At 42.2% G+C, this 17,401-nt stretch overlaps 1 protein-coding gene across 1 annotated transcript in view; it reads right to left on the bottom strand.

Annotated features, from left to right (window-relative positions):
* Positions 1 to 5,078: 5,078 nt before the first annotated feature.
* Positions 5,079 to 17,401, bottom strand: part of LOC138480549 (growth hormone secretagogue receptor type 1-like) — a 229,770-nt gene continuing 217,447 nt past the window's right edge. Inside the window, exon 2 of the mRNA XM_069612291.1 lies at positions 5,079 to 5,425. Within this exon, the coding sequence (XP_069468392.1) occupies positions 5,079 to 5,425 (347 nt within the window). The remainder of the gene's footprint in view (positions 5,426 to 17,401) is intronic.

Here is a 17,401-nt window from a genome sequence, read left to right as displayed (position 1 = left end):
TCCTGGTTCGCTGCAGAGTCTACTGTTCTAGTGGCAGATACATCTTTAAATAGGAGCTATACCTAACTTATGGAATGGTGAATGGTATTTTTCATAAATATTACAGTCTCTGGGTGGTTAGACTTCTGCCTGGCCCAACACTTGAGTGTTATCAATAGTTCATAAAGTTTGACAACAGGTCAGATCTTTCTTGCAGATATTAGTTCAAAAGAAAGATTCTTCAATGCGTTTCCAGTTACTTTCCCCAAGTCTCTTGAGAATATGCCTGTGGCTCTTGGACTCAATGTCTTATGACTCTCTTGGCGACTTTTTCACTCTCGCATATAAACTTTATATTGGGCGTTTGCTCACTCAGGTTCCTGTAACCTTGCTTGGATGCAAAATGTTCATATTCAACTCAATTTGGTTCAAGCAGGTTTGGGTTTCCCATGCTCCCATAACCTTGTCGGTTTCCCCTGCTTATATGCTAAGAGTTTGTGTCTGTTGATCAGATTCACAAAAATGCTTGCCTGTTTGGGTTTCTCAGGTTCCTGTAACCTCATAGGTTCTTCCAACCTGTGCCCAAAGTGTCTGTATTCCTCTTGTTCTGCTTTATACACAGTGCTTACCCGTTCAAATTTCTCAGGCACCCGTAGCCTTGTAGGTTCTCTTAACCTTTATTCAAAATGTTTGTATTTTCCTTTTTCGACTTCATACCAGGCATTTGCCCATTCAGATTTCTCAGGCTCCTGTAACCTAGTATACTCTTCCAGCCTTGGCTTATGGTATTCATACCCTTCAATGGTACTCTCTCAATGGGAGTGTTTGCTTCCCTGGTACTGTGTCCCTCGACACTAACGTCCGTCAGGATATATAGCTCAGACAATTGTTTCCTTCCCGGCAATCTGGTCTCAGCATCGGTAGCTAGGTCCACGGCCTACCACTACTTCCTCACGATCAGGCCACCAGAGGAAACTGGTGCTTCCCTATCTCCGCCTCTCCCTCCGACCCTGGCTTCTCGGTCGGATGGGGTGCCAGCCTTTGACTAGCATTAGGCTTGCTCCCTACCCCACCGCCTGCTCTTCAGTCTGGCGTGGCTCCGCCTCTCCAGGATATCTCTTTCGCAGAGGTTTACCTCTGCGTAGGATTCACTCACCTCCCTGCATTGGAGATTCCTCTTTGTTCACAGTTCCTCCTGCGCTAAAGAATGTCATCATGGTAAAAAGGGGTGTGTCCTTCTTTCGACCGTGGCACTCAGACGGAACTCATTATTTGATGTCAAAGAGCTTGAAGAAATGACAATATTTGGTGAAACCAAAGTGAAATCAGAAATACATGGGTTTTCCTGCAGTTCCTTGACTGTAGAGTTCAGATGAAATCTAGCATTACCTGGAGGCAAAGAGTCTGAAGAAATGTCACTGTTTGGTGGTTTCAAAACAGAAAAAACAACAGTCTTTTCAATTCCCTTATAGGGTGACACAGTAGTCTGGTCTGGTAGGTCCTTCGCGGACTGGGAGTCCTTGCCCCCAAGAGGGGAGTCACTCCCAGTGAGGTCCCACTTGCCCAGACCTCTAAGGAGGGTCTTGTTGAGCGGGCCCGCCTCCCTAGCTGCACAGGAGGTAGTTCCCCTATGGGGAGAAGGTACACATTTTCCAGATTTGTGTCAACTCCTAATTATAGGGTTTTGGTACAGGGGTGCATGTCTTAAATGCAGCTCCATGTGCTGCAGAGCTGTCAGTGCAACTGTCAAATGAGCACCTGTGACTTCTGAACCTGCTCTGTGCCACTGGTAGAGCAGGCACTGCAGATCAGGATACTGATGCAGCAGCATGCGACAGGTACACAGTGTGCTTTTGGCATGGGGCATATGAAAGAGGAATCTGATTGGCAGACTACCCTTCTAGAGATGGAATTACATGTATAATTGTTTTATAAAATAAAAAAAAAACAGAGCTTCTATGCCCTTGACAAATGGCAATCCACCACAAGAGGTAAAAAGACCAGTCCCCAGATCAAAAGGAAAAGAAGAAGCACTGCAAGAGGTACCACTCACAAAGCAACACCTCTCGCCACCACTTATGTTTCTCTTTGAAGACGAGGGGTCACTGCTCCAAGGACTCCCGGATGCAGTGCCATAGCTACCATTTCCCTCCCAATCCTCGGTCACAGTGTAATGGGAAGCTGGCAGGGCCTTCTGACATTGAGACCTTGCAGGCAGCGCCATCCCCCTCCACTGTGGCATTACCCACTTCCCTTGGGGATAATTATTTCACAGATGGGTCAAATATTTGACACCGAAGGGCACCCAATTCCCCTATTTCCTAGAGAGGAAAGGGACTTCCATTATTGGCATTTGCTTCAGACCTTCAGGGAGACAGTGGCCTGGAAACTTCCCCAGAGTTGGACATCCTACCAACGCTGACTCTGGGAAGAGACAGAGGAGTGAATCCATCAGCTGTACCCGGTGCGGACTCTCAGGCGAGGGAAATCATGAAAGATGAACAGCTTGTCCTGGGTTATACTGGTGCCCATGCAGGAGTGGCTATGATCAAAACAAGCCTGCCAAGGTGGAACATTCGCTGCATCTCAGAATATAATGATCTGGCTGGGAAGATGTGCCTGGCCGTCTCCGGGCTCATTCTACCTGAGATCTGATGGCCACCTCTGCTTTACAAAGGGGAGTCCCTGTCTTGTACATTTGCCAAGCAGCTATGTGGGCTTCTCTGCACACCTTTGCCAAACATTACTGCTTGGATTCACTTTCAGTACAGGATGCCCACTTCAGCAGGGTTGTCCTCCAGAGAGATTTCTGGCGTAGGTGGTGTCCTCTTGGTCTCCTCCCTCCTCTACGTCCATTTAGTGCTATGGGAGTATATCATAGATGAGGAATTTGTGTGAGAAAGGAATCCATTAGGAGAATTAATGACTTATACCATGGTAATTTCCTTTCTGATGTATGTTCCTCTCATGGATTCCTCATTGTCCTCCCAACCTACCCCACTTGAAGGATAGCCAGTATACCTTCCCTCAGCATCTGAGTGCTAGGGAAAAAGGATGGAACTAAGGTCACAGCGTGTCACGCCTCAAAACATTTAATCCCAACATTATGTCCTGCTTGTAGCACATAGAATCATTGTGCCGAGTCACGCTGCACCCCTTTGTGGTGGAAAGGTTTTTGAAGAACAGCTACGCTGGGAAAGATTATCATAGATGAGGAAAATACAGGAGGAAAAGTACCAAGAGTTGAGTAATTTCCTCTACTGGAATATTTGGCTCCAAATTCATTCATTGATAATTGTTGGAAAGCCAAAATGCAGTCCTTACTAAGTAAACAAAACAAAAGGTAGAAAACATAAACATTGTACACCTGGACAGGGTAATTGTAATTAAAACTTTAAAAAATGTGTTTATTAGTGTAACAGTTTAATAAAAACTTTTCACACACAATGTAATACAATTATCATTATACATTTTACATTATACACTCATCTAACAGTTTAAAAAAAAATGTTTATTACGAGTTTTAATCACAGAAGTGATTTTTACCAGATACACATAGAGTCACAAACAAATGGAGATGATGAAACTAAAGCAGAGCAAACGTAAAAGCGGGAAGAAGAAAGAGAAAGAAGTGGAACATTCAGTGGTTTCTGTACGATAATCAGAAGAGAGAAAGAACAGCCCCTTTGAAAAAGTGTATGCAGACTCTAAATTTTCTGCCAAGGTCTCTGGTGCTTTATCTTTAAAGATTAAGTCCAAAATTCTGGTAGCTGCTATCGTCCATGAAGGTCTGAGGCCCCCTATAAGCCGTTCCCACCAGAGAGCTTTGTCTGTCAAATAAGCTTTCTCCAAGTGATGAAGCAAGTAGGGAGTTCTGTATGGAGATGTCCCTGGACATGATGGGAGAAGATGCCAGAGCGTTTCAATGGTTTGTTTAGATTTGCAAAAACGGCAGCTGTTAGTCTCGGAGAGGCGTCTTGTTTGCAGGATCTCATTTATGGGCAGTAGATTCAGCCTGCCACGAAGAAGTGTTGATCGTGTTTTTCTATTTGGGTGTCTTATGAGAAAGGGTTCGACTTCGTTCAATTTTCTGACCATTGGGGGCAGATGCGGTCAGTTTGTAAGCAGCTGCCTTCTCTAACGTATTTATCCAGTCCATTTCATCTAAGCGTTTTTTGGTTTTTGTCAGATTACACACCAGTTCTTCAGTGGAGCTGCCACAGACTTCTAGATGTAGTTTGCATTTAGACTCCCAGGTGGTCAGCAATTTGCATTTGCCTGTGTACATTTTTTAATACCACATCATAAAATTAAAACAGCAGTAACTACAATTTGATTAGAACACGAGAATGCGGCTTTGTTGCCCAAGGTCATATATTGCTAATGATTATTTTAAAATGTTTAAACTCCCAACTTTATCTGGTTACCTTTCACACTATTACGAGGCTTTATATTTACTTTGTTATTGTTTACCAAAAACTAAACAGCTGTTCAGCTTGATAACCACATGGTTTATAGCGTTCGGTATATGCCCAGCACTATTTATTTGCTTTATTAATACATGGGAAGTCCATTACTGAAATAAACAAAGCATTTTCTGTAGTGTTCTTCTTCGCCTCGCTGTTCAGTCCTCTTAGCCTGTTTTTACTCAAGTTATTTTCAGGCATCCTACTGTCACCTATAATTGCCATTGCTGCTTGATTGAGGATTAAACCTGTTCATTTGGGTATGTTGGGAGATAAATGAACCCTAATACCAATATATTCACAGTTATTATGAATCAATTAGTGTTTCAATTAGCAACAGCTGAATAACATCAAGTATCCATCATACAAATCAGTTCAGTTTGTGACCCTTGGTTAGGCCAAAAGTTGTGTTTGAATAATAAAAAATGGTCTTAGCTTATTGTTGGCGCAGTTATTTTTTGTGTCCTCCAGATTCTACTAATGGTGTTCCATTGTCCGATTTTGAGCTAAGAGATGACAAGCAACCGTTACCTCCCCATTGGACAATCAAGGGAAACCAAAATAGCCTCTATATTAAAAAATAAGATGCGTGTTGTTAAAATTATCTGAAATATTCAAGAGCTATCCAGCGTGTCAGCATGTGACGTCAAACCGTTGGGTCCCTGGCACCTCTCCAGCTAATGTCAAACATGTAACCTCCGTGGCTGCAAGAGATGACTGCTCGCTCCTGGCTATGTTTCTGGATTTCAAAACGGGGCTCTGCTTCAACATCTTATTCATGGCCCTTCTGTATTTTTGTGACATAATGTTATAGAGAATGGGGTTAATGGAGGCACTTAGGTAAAATAGAAGCATAGAGATAAGGTTGAAGTATTGCGCGATGTAATAGAGTCCACTTTCCCCTACGCTTATCCAGGTGAATAAAATCCGTCCAATGTGAAAGGGCAGCCAGCACAGCGCAAATGCCAGAACTACAACCGCTGGAAAAAAAGAAAAAGATAGGACGGTTACATATTTACAAAACATACGTTTGTAAACAGCTTGTGACGTACATACACAAATAAATATCGACAACGCTAAGATGTTCAAACTAGTGCTTTCCTTTGATAAGTTAAGGCATGTGTAGTAATAAAACTCATACTTCATGATTTTAAGATTTAATTCAGTTTATTAGGAGGACGTCCCCTTAAGGCCAACCTTCAACAGCCAGGCCTCTTCGTGTATGGTTCTGGAATCATGATTCCAGAACCATACAAGGAAGCATGACCCTAGATACAGAACTATATACATGTAAACATTCTACATCATAACATCTCCTCCACATTCATTTTATAATCGATGAAAAATGTGGTAATATATGGAAAAGTTCTATACATTAAAGAACAACAAATAATATGGTTTATAACATACCATGACTGTGAAAACTTTGACTATAATAAGACTTAAACAAAAGAATTCATAGCTGTGGTGACTCCTTTGAGAGAAATCAATTTGGCACAAATCCATCAATGTAATTGTCAACAAGAGTGCCACCAGTTTCAGTAATAAATAAAATCCTTCTTGCAATTTTGCACGATCCTCCTAGATCTTGAGGACATATAAATGTTCCCACACATTTCTCCAGACATCTTTTGATTAGTTATTTTCTCCGCTGTGCCACTATCACTTCCAGGTGTAATATACTCTCTGGCATCTCTTGAAGACATGTAATTGTCGTTCAATATCTTTGGTGGGACATTAACTTGTTTCATTTCTCAATATCCTTCCTTTCTTGCAAGTATGATATCATTACAAGACCACTTCTTGCCATCCTCCAAAAGTACCGACTTCTTGGAACAATCAAACACTCTTTGAGGGGACCGAAATTTTGACTCTCCTTTCATGACTTTCTTAGGTTCTTTTACTGTAATCCAATCTCCTTTTTCAATTCTACTCTCCCTTACATGTTTTTGTTCATAATAATTCTTATATTCATCTTGCCTCTTCTTTACTTTCTTCACAATTTCTTACAAATCAATTTTTTCCTTTTTCTTTAATGCCATCCAAGCAGGTCTAAGTCTGTTAGCGGCAATTCTCCCTTTCAGCAAAGTGAACGGTTCCTCTTCAGTCACAGAGTGCGGAGTGACTTTGTATGTATTGAGTGCTTCCTTAAGTGTTTCTTTCCATGGCAAACTATTGGCAACAGCCAATTGAATAACTCCTTTTATAAAACGATTTATTCTTTCTACTAAGCCGTTTCCCATAGGATGGTATAATGCTGTCGTGCTGTGTTTGATAGCTCGTTCCTTCAAAAAATTCTGAACCTCCTGTGACATAAATTGAGCCCCATTATCGGATATCAATTCTTGTGGTTCACCTTCTCTACTGAATATTTTTTCTAAAAATGTTCCAACCTTCATAGCAGATACAGATTCTTCAATAATTCCGCACTCTACCCATTTAGATGTATAGTCGACCAACACAATGAAATAGATTTTTTGTGGTTCTAGTATCTCATATAGGCCAGCTATATAAATGGCCAACTTTGTCCACATTGAACTGGGTACTTCTACAGGTTGCAACAGTGTAATCCGGGTCAATTTCCCTTTGTCACTCACTGCACATGCAGAACATTCTTTGACTAAGGTTTCTTATTCACTCCACATGTTAGGCCACCAGTAGGCTTCTCTCACGCTTCTCTTCATTAAGCTTCTCCTCACATGACCTTCATGGGCAATTTCCATAATTCTCTCTCTCAACATCACTGGAGGAATTATTCGATCCCCTCGGTAAATACATGCATTATCACATGATATTTCATCTTTTATCTTCTCCCAGGATCTTCTCAGATATTCTTGTTCTGAATCTTGTTTCATGGCCTCGATTCATTCTTCCCTCGAGAAACTGGAATGTACCTGTGCTATGATACATTCCATACTTTGTTTCATCTGTCAATTCATCATTGTCGTTATGGTCCTCCCCTTCAATGTCACATGGTAGGTGAGAAAAACAATCGGCCACTATGTTTGTTCTTCCCGGTGTATACTTTATAATGAAATTGTATTGCATAATGACCAAAGTCCACCTCCTTATTCGTGGAGATGTCAAATGTGGGTTTTTTGAATTTAATACATGTATGAGCTTTGATCGGTCTTAAGTTCTATAGGAATACCCCAAATGAGCCCTTTAAAATGCTCTAAAATCCATTTGACTCCTAAGGCCTCCTTCTCAATAGTTGAATAGTTCTTTTCTGCTCCTCTCAAAGTTCTGGAAGCGAAAGTGAATCCATCTTGCACTTGCTCCAAAAAGCCCCCCAAACCTATGTTGCTGGCGTCTACTGATAGCATAGTCTTGGCACTAGAGTCAAACATTTTGAGGGCAGGTGCTTTGTTAATTAATTTTTTGATCATATCGAATTCTCTCTTGCATTCTTCAGACCAGGAACATTTTGTACCTTTGCTCATCAGGTCCCTCATTTTATTTGTTTTGTCTGAATAATGATCTACAAATTCGGAATAATATTCTGTAAGCCACAAAAAACTCCAAAGCTGGTGTTTGTTGGTCGGATCAGGAATATTAAAAATGGTGTCCACTAGTGCTTCCTTAGGTTTTATGCCATCAGCATTGATACAGTGACCCAGTTAAGTTACTTTCTTCTTCTTTATTTTACATTTCTCAATCTTGAGAGTCAGACCTTTCTGTTGGATTTCTTGTAGCACACCTAACAACTTCGCATCGTGTTCATCTTCAGACATAGCAGATACCAATATATCGTCTTGAAAATAATGTACACCTTGGAGTCCATTAAACAGATGATGCATCAGTCTCTGAAAAAAAAGCAGCTGCTGACGCTAGGCCGAATGGCATCCTTTTATACCTAAATGCTCCCAAAGGTGTTATGAATGATGTAAGTTGTCTGGACTCTTCTTCCAAAACAACCTGGTGGTATGCAGAAGACAGATCTAACGTAGTGAAAAACATTGCCGGTTTCATTGTGGTAAGCATTTCCCCAATATTTGGTAGAGGATGGCGATCTACCCAAATATTGCTGTTAAGATCTCTCCGGTCAACACACATCCTGATCAACCCCGCCAGTTTTTTCACTATAACAATTGGGGATAGCCATTCGGAACTCTCAATTGGTTCAATAATGTCTTGCGAAAATAACTTTTCTAACTCCTTTTGTAGTGCTTCTCTGGTGCCAATCGGAATATTTCTACCTTTGTGCACCACCGGTTTTGCCCCTCTCTTAAGTACAATGCGATTCTTGAAACCTTTAAGGACACCATTGTTATCATTGAACACTTTAGGAAAACTCCTGGCTAAATTGTCAGACTAATCACAACTATTGTCAGTTATGCTCAATATGGGTACACTCTCACCAGGATGTATCCTAATCCTCAACAACGCTTGTTCCCACCAACCAAATATTGAAAATCCATTTTCAGCCACATATGACCTACAGTAGGTTTTTCTTCCTTCAAAATCCAAATGTACCCATGTATAACCTATAATATTAATAGGTGTCTTGTCATAACCAGTCGCTCTTACTTTAGTCAAATGTAAGTCTTCCATTCTTTTCTTTAATACATTCAAATAGGTTTCCACATCCACCATTTGTATACGGAGAACCAGTATCAACCATAACCTGTAATGTTATACCATTTATAGTCATAGGCACCCATGGACCAACAGTGCCTTCAGTTGGTGTAAAAGCTAATATTTGTAGTTCTTCAAAACCGTTTGTGATTGCCAACAAACTACTTGGACCACCAACTTCTTCCAAAGCCTTTATACTTGTCACGGTACCTCTTCCATAGCGACCGGTATTTCTTGGTGCATTATTTACATAACGTGACTTAAATCTGCCTCTTCCCCTGATATTGCGACAGACTTTGCAAAAATGTCCCACTTGTCCACACTTGTAACACTCTGCTGAGAGTGCTGGACAATCTTTCTCTGTATTTGCCATCCACACTTATAACATTTGTTTTGTGATCTATGGGTAGCTTCTTTATCTTGTCTGGGACCCATACCAAAATCCAACTTGACTATTCTCTTTACAATGGCAACCAAAGCTTCCTCATCCTTATTATATTGGAGTGATGTCTTGGACTGACTTTATATCAACACATTCCGGTTTGTTTTGAACTTCCCTCATACATTTCTCTCCCAGTTCTATTGACCTGGCTATCTCAACTGCTTGTTCTAGTGTCGGGTGCTTTGCTTGCCGCAATCGCTGTTGAATCCGGGGATCTGCCACATGTAAAACAAGTTGATCCCTTAAATATTCATCCGCCACTCCTGTGAAGTCACATGTTGATATAAGGCCACTTAATGCAGCAATATAGGCATCAACAGTTTCACCCTTATTTTGTTTCCTGGAAAAGAATCTGTACCGTTCCAGAACATTATTTGTCTTGTTTCCAAAGTGTTTGTTCAACTTTGACATTGCAATCTCATATTTTCTGACACCACCTGCAGAGTCTCCAGACCCTTCCTCCGCCTCGTCTAATACAGGTAATGTTCTAAAAATCCTTAGTGCTTCTGCGCCCACACAATTGAGTAAAGTGGCTTCTTTCAAATCGTCATTGTATTTAGCCTGTCCAATCACTCTCAAATAAACATGAACGTTTTCCAGCCATTGCTCCTAAGAGCAAACAGGATTTCCAGGCTGCGCCAAAATTTTTATCGGGGCCGCAATATTCTGCAATGTGAAAAATGGTTTGCAGTTGAATTAACAGGAGTGATTTATTATTATTCCTTAATTTTAATTTCCTTTTTTTTGTTGCAGTTGAATGTTATTAATATGTGAAAAACACTCTTATTAACACTGTCCAAATGAATTCTAGCAATGTTGCACAATTCGGGTTGAAATATGTATTACTGCAATACTATTTTATTTTTTCTTGATGCTAACATGACCTTGTTCCTGAATTGCAATGAAGCAGTGCACTGTGTCTTTAACTGGATGTTTAATTATAAATGCTTTATTTTCATCCAATGCCCAAGCGATTTCACACTCCACTTGTACTATTCTGATGCTCATATGACCTTGTTCCTGAATTGCAATGATGCGGTGCACTGTGTCTTTAACTGGGCGTTTATTTATAAATGCTGTATTTATCCGTCCAATGCCCAAGCGATTTCACACTCCACTTGTACTATTCTGATGCTCATATGACCTTGTTCCTGAATTGCAATGATGCGGTGCACTGTGTCTTTAACTGGGCGTTTATTTATAAATGCTGTATTTATCCGTCCAATGCCCAAGCGATTTCACACTCTGTTTGTACTATTAGGTGCACCACGTTCTTATTACATTGTCCGGTACACGGATTATATCTGTATATTACTCTGCATCGTTCGCGTAATATAGCTTATTCGTAGCGTGATTTTTTTCCCGGTAACCATGGCAACACAGCACTCCTCAAAATGGTGGCACGTAATTCACGCTGATAGGTAATTTACTTTAACAGTTCTCTACAGTACCTTCAATGCCTTGGCAGATTCGACGTAATCACGTACAGGGTGCTTTACTCTACTTTTATTACCGTTGGCCTTCAAGTCTCGTGCTCTGTTCATATTCTTATTACCGATAACTGTGGAATTAAGGTCACTTTTCCTTTCTCTATCCTGAAATTGATCGGCACCGCATTCAATATCACTTGCCTTATTCTCGCACGTGGGTTCTAGTCGTCTTGTCAATATATCCTGATACATGTAACTACAATCAGGAAATCAATGTCGGGCACGCAGCTGGGGACTTCCTTCACAACGGCTCCTTGTCACCAACTGTAGTAATAAAACTCATACTTCATGAGTTTAAGATTTAATTCAGTTTATTAGGAGGAAGTCCCCTTGAGGCCAACCTTCAACAGCCAGGCATCTTCGTTTATGGTTCTGGAATCATGATTCTAGAACCATACAAGGAAGCATGACCCTATATACAGAACTATATACATGTAAACATTTTACATCATAACAGCATGTTTGGTCCTGCAGATGTTACATTCATACCACGTCACTGCGTACAACGTGATGTGGGATTATTGAACGGCGTGACGTTGGGACTTCAGAGAGGAAACCCGGCAGTTACGTGCCAACAGCAAACCAGGCTGTTTAATTTTAATGTTTAATTTAGCACACCTGTGGGCTGCCATCGTTCCTCGCCCCACACACAGGGCACAAACCATTTGGAACACACTGTTCCCAAAGTCACACTGGCAACGATGGGGTGCATGGCCCACATGCAAACATTAAATAAAATAAAGACAGAAATATATAAGCGCTTCACAGGGCAGCAACATCACTAAATGGACCCGATGGCACCAGAATCTCATCAGGAACCAGCACTATAGTCTAGAGGAGGCAGCTGCAGCTAAGCTGCATGCCGCTGCATTGACTCCAGGAATATTTATTGTGATTAATACTTACAGTGATTTTACTGTGCAGCCTTACCCCAAATTTCCTTTGGTTTTTATACTTTTGATTTTTATTGTGTGCTTCTTCTAGTGCCACGTCTCTCGTGGTCACGTGATCTTCCTGCGGCCACGTATGTGCTAGCAGTCAAGGCAGCGCAGCCGATGGGTACAGCGGGCACGCCTAATGCGTGCTAAAGGCAAGCCCATCTGTGCTTGTCCGGCCATTGGACAGGCCTTGGGGTTCTGCTGTCACTCTAATTAAGACACTGGATAGGTGCTACTCCAGGACAGATTTACTTAATCTAGCACCCAGTAATACTAGTTTCCGAAAAAATTGTACAGTGGGATTAGTAAATGGTGTGAAAATTCCCACTGTTGGCCCTAAGCAGCTTAACTGTCTTATGGCTAATGTGTGTTCCTTATCGGCCCATATTATGGAATGCGATGAGACACTATGAACACCAGCCTGATAAGGTTTTCCTGACTGAAACCTGGCTAAATGAATCACCAGGGCCAGATATTGTTAAAGCTCTTCCAGCTAATTATACAATTCACTGTCAGCATAGAGGCTCATCTAGGTCTGGTGGCGGTTTAGCATTTATTTATCTTCACTTAATTGTATGATTGTGCCTTTTGTACATTCACATAAAATGGAGGCGTTGCTGATACGTTTAGCCCTATCAGCCTCTTTGACTTTTCATGTCCTTATAGTTTATTGCCCACCTACATTTGATTCTTCCTTTCCTTTTACCTTTACTGAGCTAGCAGCAAATTTAAAACTGTGCTTCGCTAATATTCTTATCACTGGAGACTTCAACTTACATCCTAATGACCCTTCTAATCTCTCTGCCATTAGCTTTATAACAACTATGGAGGATTTAGCCGTCCCTCAGCTAGTTCTCCAGCCCACTGTCCATCTTGGTAATACGCTTGACCTAATTTTCTCAGCAGCTACTTTGATAAGCGTGTTTCCTGCTCTTCTTGTTCTTTGTACTGACCACTTTTTGGTGCCTTTTACTATCAATACTACTGTGACTCTTACCACAAGGCTTATCCAAGGACTGTCCCAGCATAAGTGGCACTTGACTAACTCGGCTGATATTTCGGCCCACATTGGCAATGCCTGCATGTCATCAGTTAATATAGATCTTGAAAGTCTTTCTTGAATTTTCACCACTATGGCTAACAACCTAACTCCTCTAAGGCCTTCCCGCTTCCGGTTCTGCACACCCGAGCCCTGGTTCGCTCTACAGTTAGCTGAGCTCAGGCTTCGCTGTAGGAAATCATAAAGGAAATGGTGGGTTGGGTACTGCACTGATATGAGAGTTTTATTTCGCAGTGCGTATGCAACCTACCACAAAGCGAAATTTTGTAAGCAAAATGCTTCCCTTTCACTAATCGTGTAGAAGATGCTCTGAATCAGCCCATGGAGCTTTTTTCAGATTGTTAGGTCACTGTCTTCCTCAACTATTGAGGATGCCTCCATACCCGCCTCCCAAGCGATTCACTCTCTTTGTACTTTCTGGATAAAATTCTGGCTATTAGCCAGGAGATTACCTCTTCTACTGTGTCACGTCCCATTGAGGTTGACCTTCCTCAATTTGAGATATATCTTCATGGACTGCTTTTCTTTTTTCTCCTATGGGTTTTATTAATGCGTAGAAAAAGAGGTCTGCCTCACCCCTTGACTCTATTCCCCTTTCTACGATGAAAATCATTATTGCAGCCATTGCTCCTGCCGTGACTGGTGCAGCCAATCTATCATTCTCATCTGCGGTTATTCCTAACATTCTTAAACACGCCATGGTGATTCGACTTTTTAAAAAAAAAACAACCTTGGACCCCTTTCTTTCTGCTAAATATCGCCCCATCTCTTTACTACCTTTTCTTATGGAGCTTCTGGAATCACTTGTCTCCCCTTTACTCTCTTCTTTCTTGGATAAGTCCTTTTTTTCTGATCCTTTTCAATCTGGTTTCAGACCAAGGCAAGGAACTGAGTCTATACTTGCTTCAGTTGTGGACAACCTATCACGGTTGTCTGACTGGGGTGGGGGCGCTGATCCTTTTAGGTCTCTCGGCGGCCTTAGATACCGTTGCCACCCCAACATGCTTTGTTGACTGGCAAGTGCTGGGATTTCTCAATCTGTCCTGTCCTGGTTTGGATCCTTTGTGGGTAACCACACACAGTCACTCTCTTATTGTGCTTTTCAATCTGATTTCATTCCTATCACATGTTGGGTTTCCCAGGGTTCTGCTCCTTCTCCTATACTGTTTAATGTCTACATTCAGCCTTTGGCCAGGCTCATCCAGTCTTATCTTATCCGAATTTATAAAGCGCAATGTAAGCCTGAAGGCATCTTGGCACTGAAGCTACAGAGGTAAGGCCAGCCAGAGGACAAGGGCTAGAAAAGGAAGGTTTTCAGAGCTCGGCGGAAGGACAGATGGTCCACCATGGTACGTAAAAGGAAAGGAAGGAGATTCTAGGTCTTTGCTGCCACCACTGAAAAGGCAGGACCGCCCACTCGAGTCTTGCCCTGGGGGCTGGATAATCTTGAAAGCTTGCGAATGAAGAGGCCTGGCAGATATGAAGGAATTCTAATCCAATTTTTTGCAAAGCTTTGTGAACCAGACAAAGTGATTTGAACTTAATGTGCTGCTCAACAGGGAGTCAGTGGAGTTAGCGCAGTAACAGGGTAATGTGGGCACCAAATGGAGGATGAATAACTGCTCCAGCTGCCATATTCTGCAGCAGCTGAAGACGCTGGAGCAAATGGCGTGGAATAGCAAGATATAAGGCATTACAGTAGTCAATGTTACTGATGACCAGAGAGGAGACTACTGGAGCATGGAATTTCAAAGGGATACACAGAAGTACTTTCCGGAGGGTCCACAGTTTAAAGTACGCTTTCTGGCAAACAAGAGAGACCTGATCGGCCATGGAAAAAGAGGCTGAGATTTTAATCCCAAGGTCCTTCACCAAAGAGACCGGAATTTAAGCCAGTTTAAGGCCTTCCAATCACCAAATGCTTCTAGGCAATTCCCCAACTGACCGCCGTCTCTGGTTGAGTTAAGTCCAGCCGCACGACAATTTGCCTATCGTCGGCATAGGAATAACACAAGAAGCCAAAGGCGTGAATTATGCCCAGGAGAGGTTTGATGTACAAATTAAATAAAGTGGGAGAAAGTGAGGACTAAGCAATGTTCCCTCATATAATTTTTCTCTGTATGTGTGGAACTCCCTGGCTGTCGTGCGCACATTATTTTCCACATGCACGATTGACTAATGAGGTAATATGTTTTGTGAGCAGGCGTATTTAGTGAACTACAATCTCCGAAGAGAGATTAGAAAGGAATTTCCTCTTCCCAGTCACTGCAATTATTTATCTGTTTAAAAGGTGCATCTTACAATACTTTCTCCAAACACATATGCTAAAAGAAATCATTTTACATGTGATTATAAAGAGTATTAATGAACCAGGCCAGGACTTCAACATCTGCCACCGTACCTTGCAAACGTACTTCTGTGCAGAGAAAAATGTGTTCTTAGTGCCACTGGAAAACACTCATGTGTATTTCAAAAAACAAATATTGCTTGTCATAACTGATGTGGCTGTCAACAAATTCAGACAGAATACGACATTGCAGATGGATTAATGGCAATTAGTACCCCGCGAGGGTCAATCAGATTGTAACAATCAATCTGTTTGACCCTCGCCGGGTTGTTACCCGGCAAGGACAAATTTACCTGACGATTAATGCGCATCGTGTCCCGCGCAGTTCCTTTTGTTCCTCCGGTCATGTCGCCGTGAATAGGGAGAAGTAACTACCTGTAGTCCCTTTCCCTGATCCCTGGCAGACATTTTTCTTCCTCGATTCGTGAAATGGTCGCAGCGCCATTTCTCAACTACCGAAAGATTGCTATTAGTACCCTGGTACGATGTGCTGGGATACGAATAGCATGGGACCCTCAGGGGGAGGGGGGGGGGGCATTTCCGGTCGGGTAATGCCCCCAGGGCTACATCAAAGCCCTTGCTTCACTTGGGCTTCTAACTATCGCCTGTAATGCCCCACCTCCACAGGTTCTGTTGCTTAATTAAAAGCAACGTGTCAAAGAAAAGTGCCAATAGGATTTCCAGTGCCACTTTAATGAAGTAATTAAGGGCCAGGAGAACATGGCTCTAATAATGCGTATAAAGGATGATAATCGCATCAGAATAGCTGCACTTCAGAATATGATAAAACAATCCTGTGCCTATGCTTACTATCCACATTACGTTGTCCTGTAAATTGTGCTAATACCAGCCTTACAGCTAAGAGACATACACCATCATTTTCTACTCCCTAAAAAAAAAAAGGAAAATGCGCCTACTTGATGAGTCGAACAAGTGACCAGCTGGGAAAGACCCAAGTCAGACATTGAGGCCACAAGTTGCTTAGCTAAGCAACAATTTGCTTTGTTGGTGGAGAGATTGAAATCACCAACAATAACCAGATTAGAATATTTTTGGTGTGGCATAGCAACAAGTACAGAGAACTCATCGAGAATTTACGATCATAGCCCGGAGGGCGATATATCAAAAGCACATATATTGGTGTATTGGTGGGTGATAAAGGAATGCGAATCAAGATCCCGTCCATATCAAAAACATGATTAAATTGAATAGAAAACTATAAAATCAGATTTAAAAATAACAGCTACCCCACTAGAGCGGGGGGGGGGGGACTGCGATCACAGCCCAGCAGCTCGTAATTAGGAGGTAGAATTTGAATAACAACAGGTTCAGAAGGAGGGCCCAACCAAGTTGCAGAACTGAAAACAAAGTCTGGATGATCATCTTCCACCAAATCTTTACAGTTGTGTGCATGCGCAGCCAAGGAGCATGCATTCAACAGAAAGCTATTCAAAGTGGGCATTCCATTGCTGATCACAGTAACCTCATGAGCAAGCAATCTATTGAAATGCTCAGGAAAAATAATGGCACCTGTGGCCAGAGCGAGAAGCTCTGGCTGCGGAAAGCCAAGTAAATCAGAAGGAGAGCTTGCACAAGGCAGCAACCATGGCCAAGCCTGGGCATGGACGGGCACAGACGGGTTTGCCATAAGCGCGTCTTTGGTGCACTGACGGCGTGCCCGCTGCGCCCGTCCGCTCCGCGGGCGTTCTCTCCAGCACATTTATGCCGGAGAGAGAGAGCGAAACGCCGGTATGGAGAAAGAAAGAGGACCCGCCGTGGAACATGCAGAGTCTTTGCAACAATAAGCAGTAACAATGTATCAAGCACTGAAGTAATATTCGGGTAAACCACAATGTTAAAAGTTCAGCACAAGCAGACTAAAACAATTTAGATCAGTGCACACAGTTTATACAACCGAGGGGCTTTAAAATGGAAGTCCTAAATAAAGGACAACCTCACCTCTCGCAGTTAACAGCAGCGTTCTCTCCGGCACTTTAATGCAGAGAGAGAGAAAAATGAGGCATGCGGGCTCCGGTGCTAAGTCTTACGCCGACGATACTCAAATTGTCATGTGTCTCGATCTGACGGCAGCAGACGCAGC

The sequence above is a fragment of the Ambystoma mexicanum genome, chromosome 5p (genome assembly GCF_040938575.1).
Source record: "Ambystoma mexicanum isolate Mex_15411 chromosome 5p, UKY_AmexF1_1, whole genome shotgun sequence".
Classification (NCBI taxonomy): domain Eukaryota; kingdom Metazoa; phylum Chordata; class Amphibia; order Caudata; family Ambystomatidae; genus Ambystoma; species Ambystoma mexicanum.
This window is presented reverse-complemented; position numbering and strand designations above follow the sequence as displayed.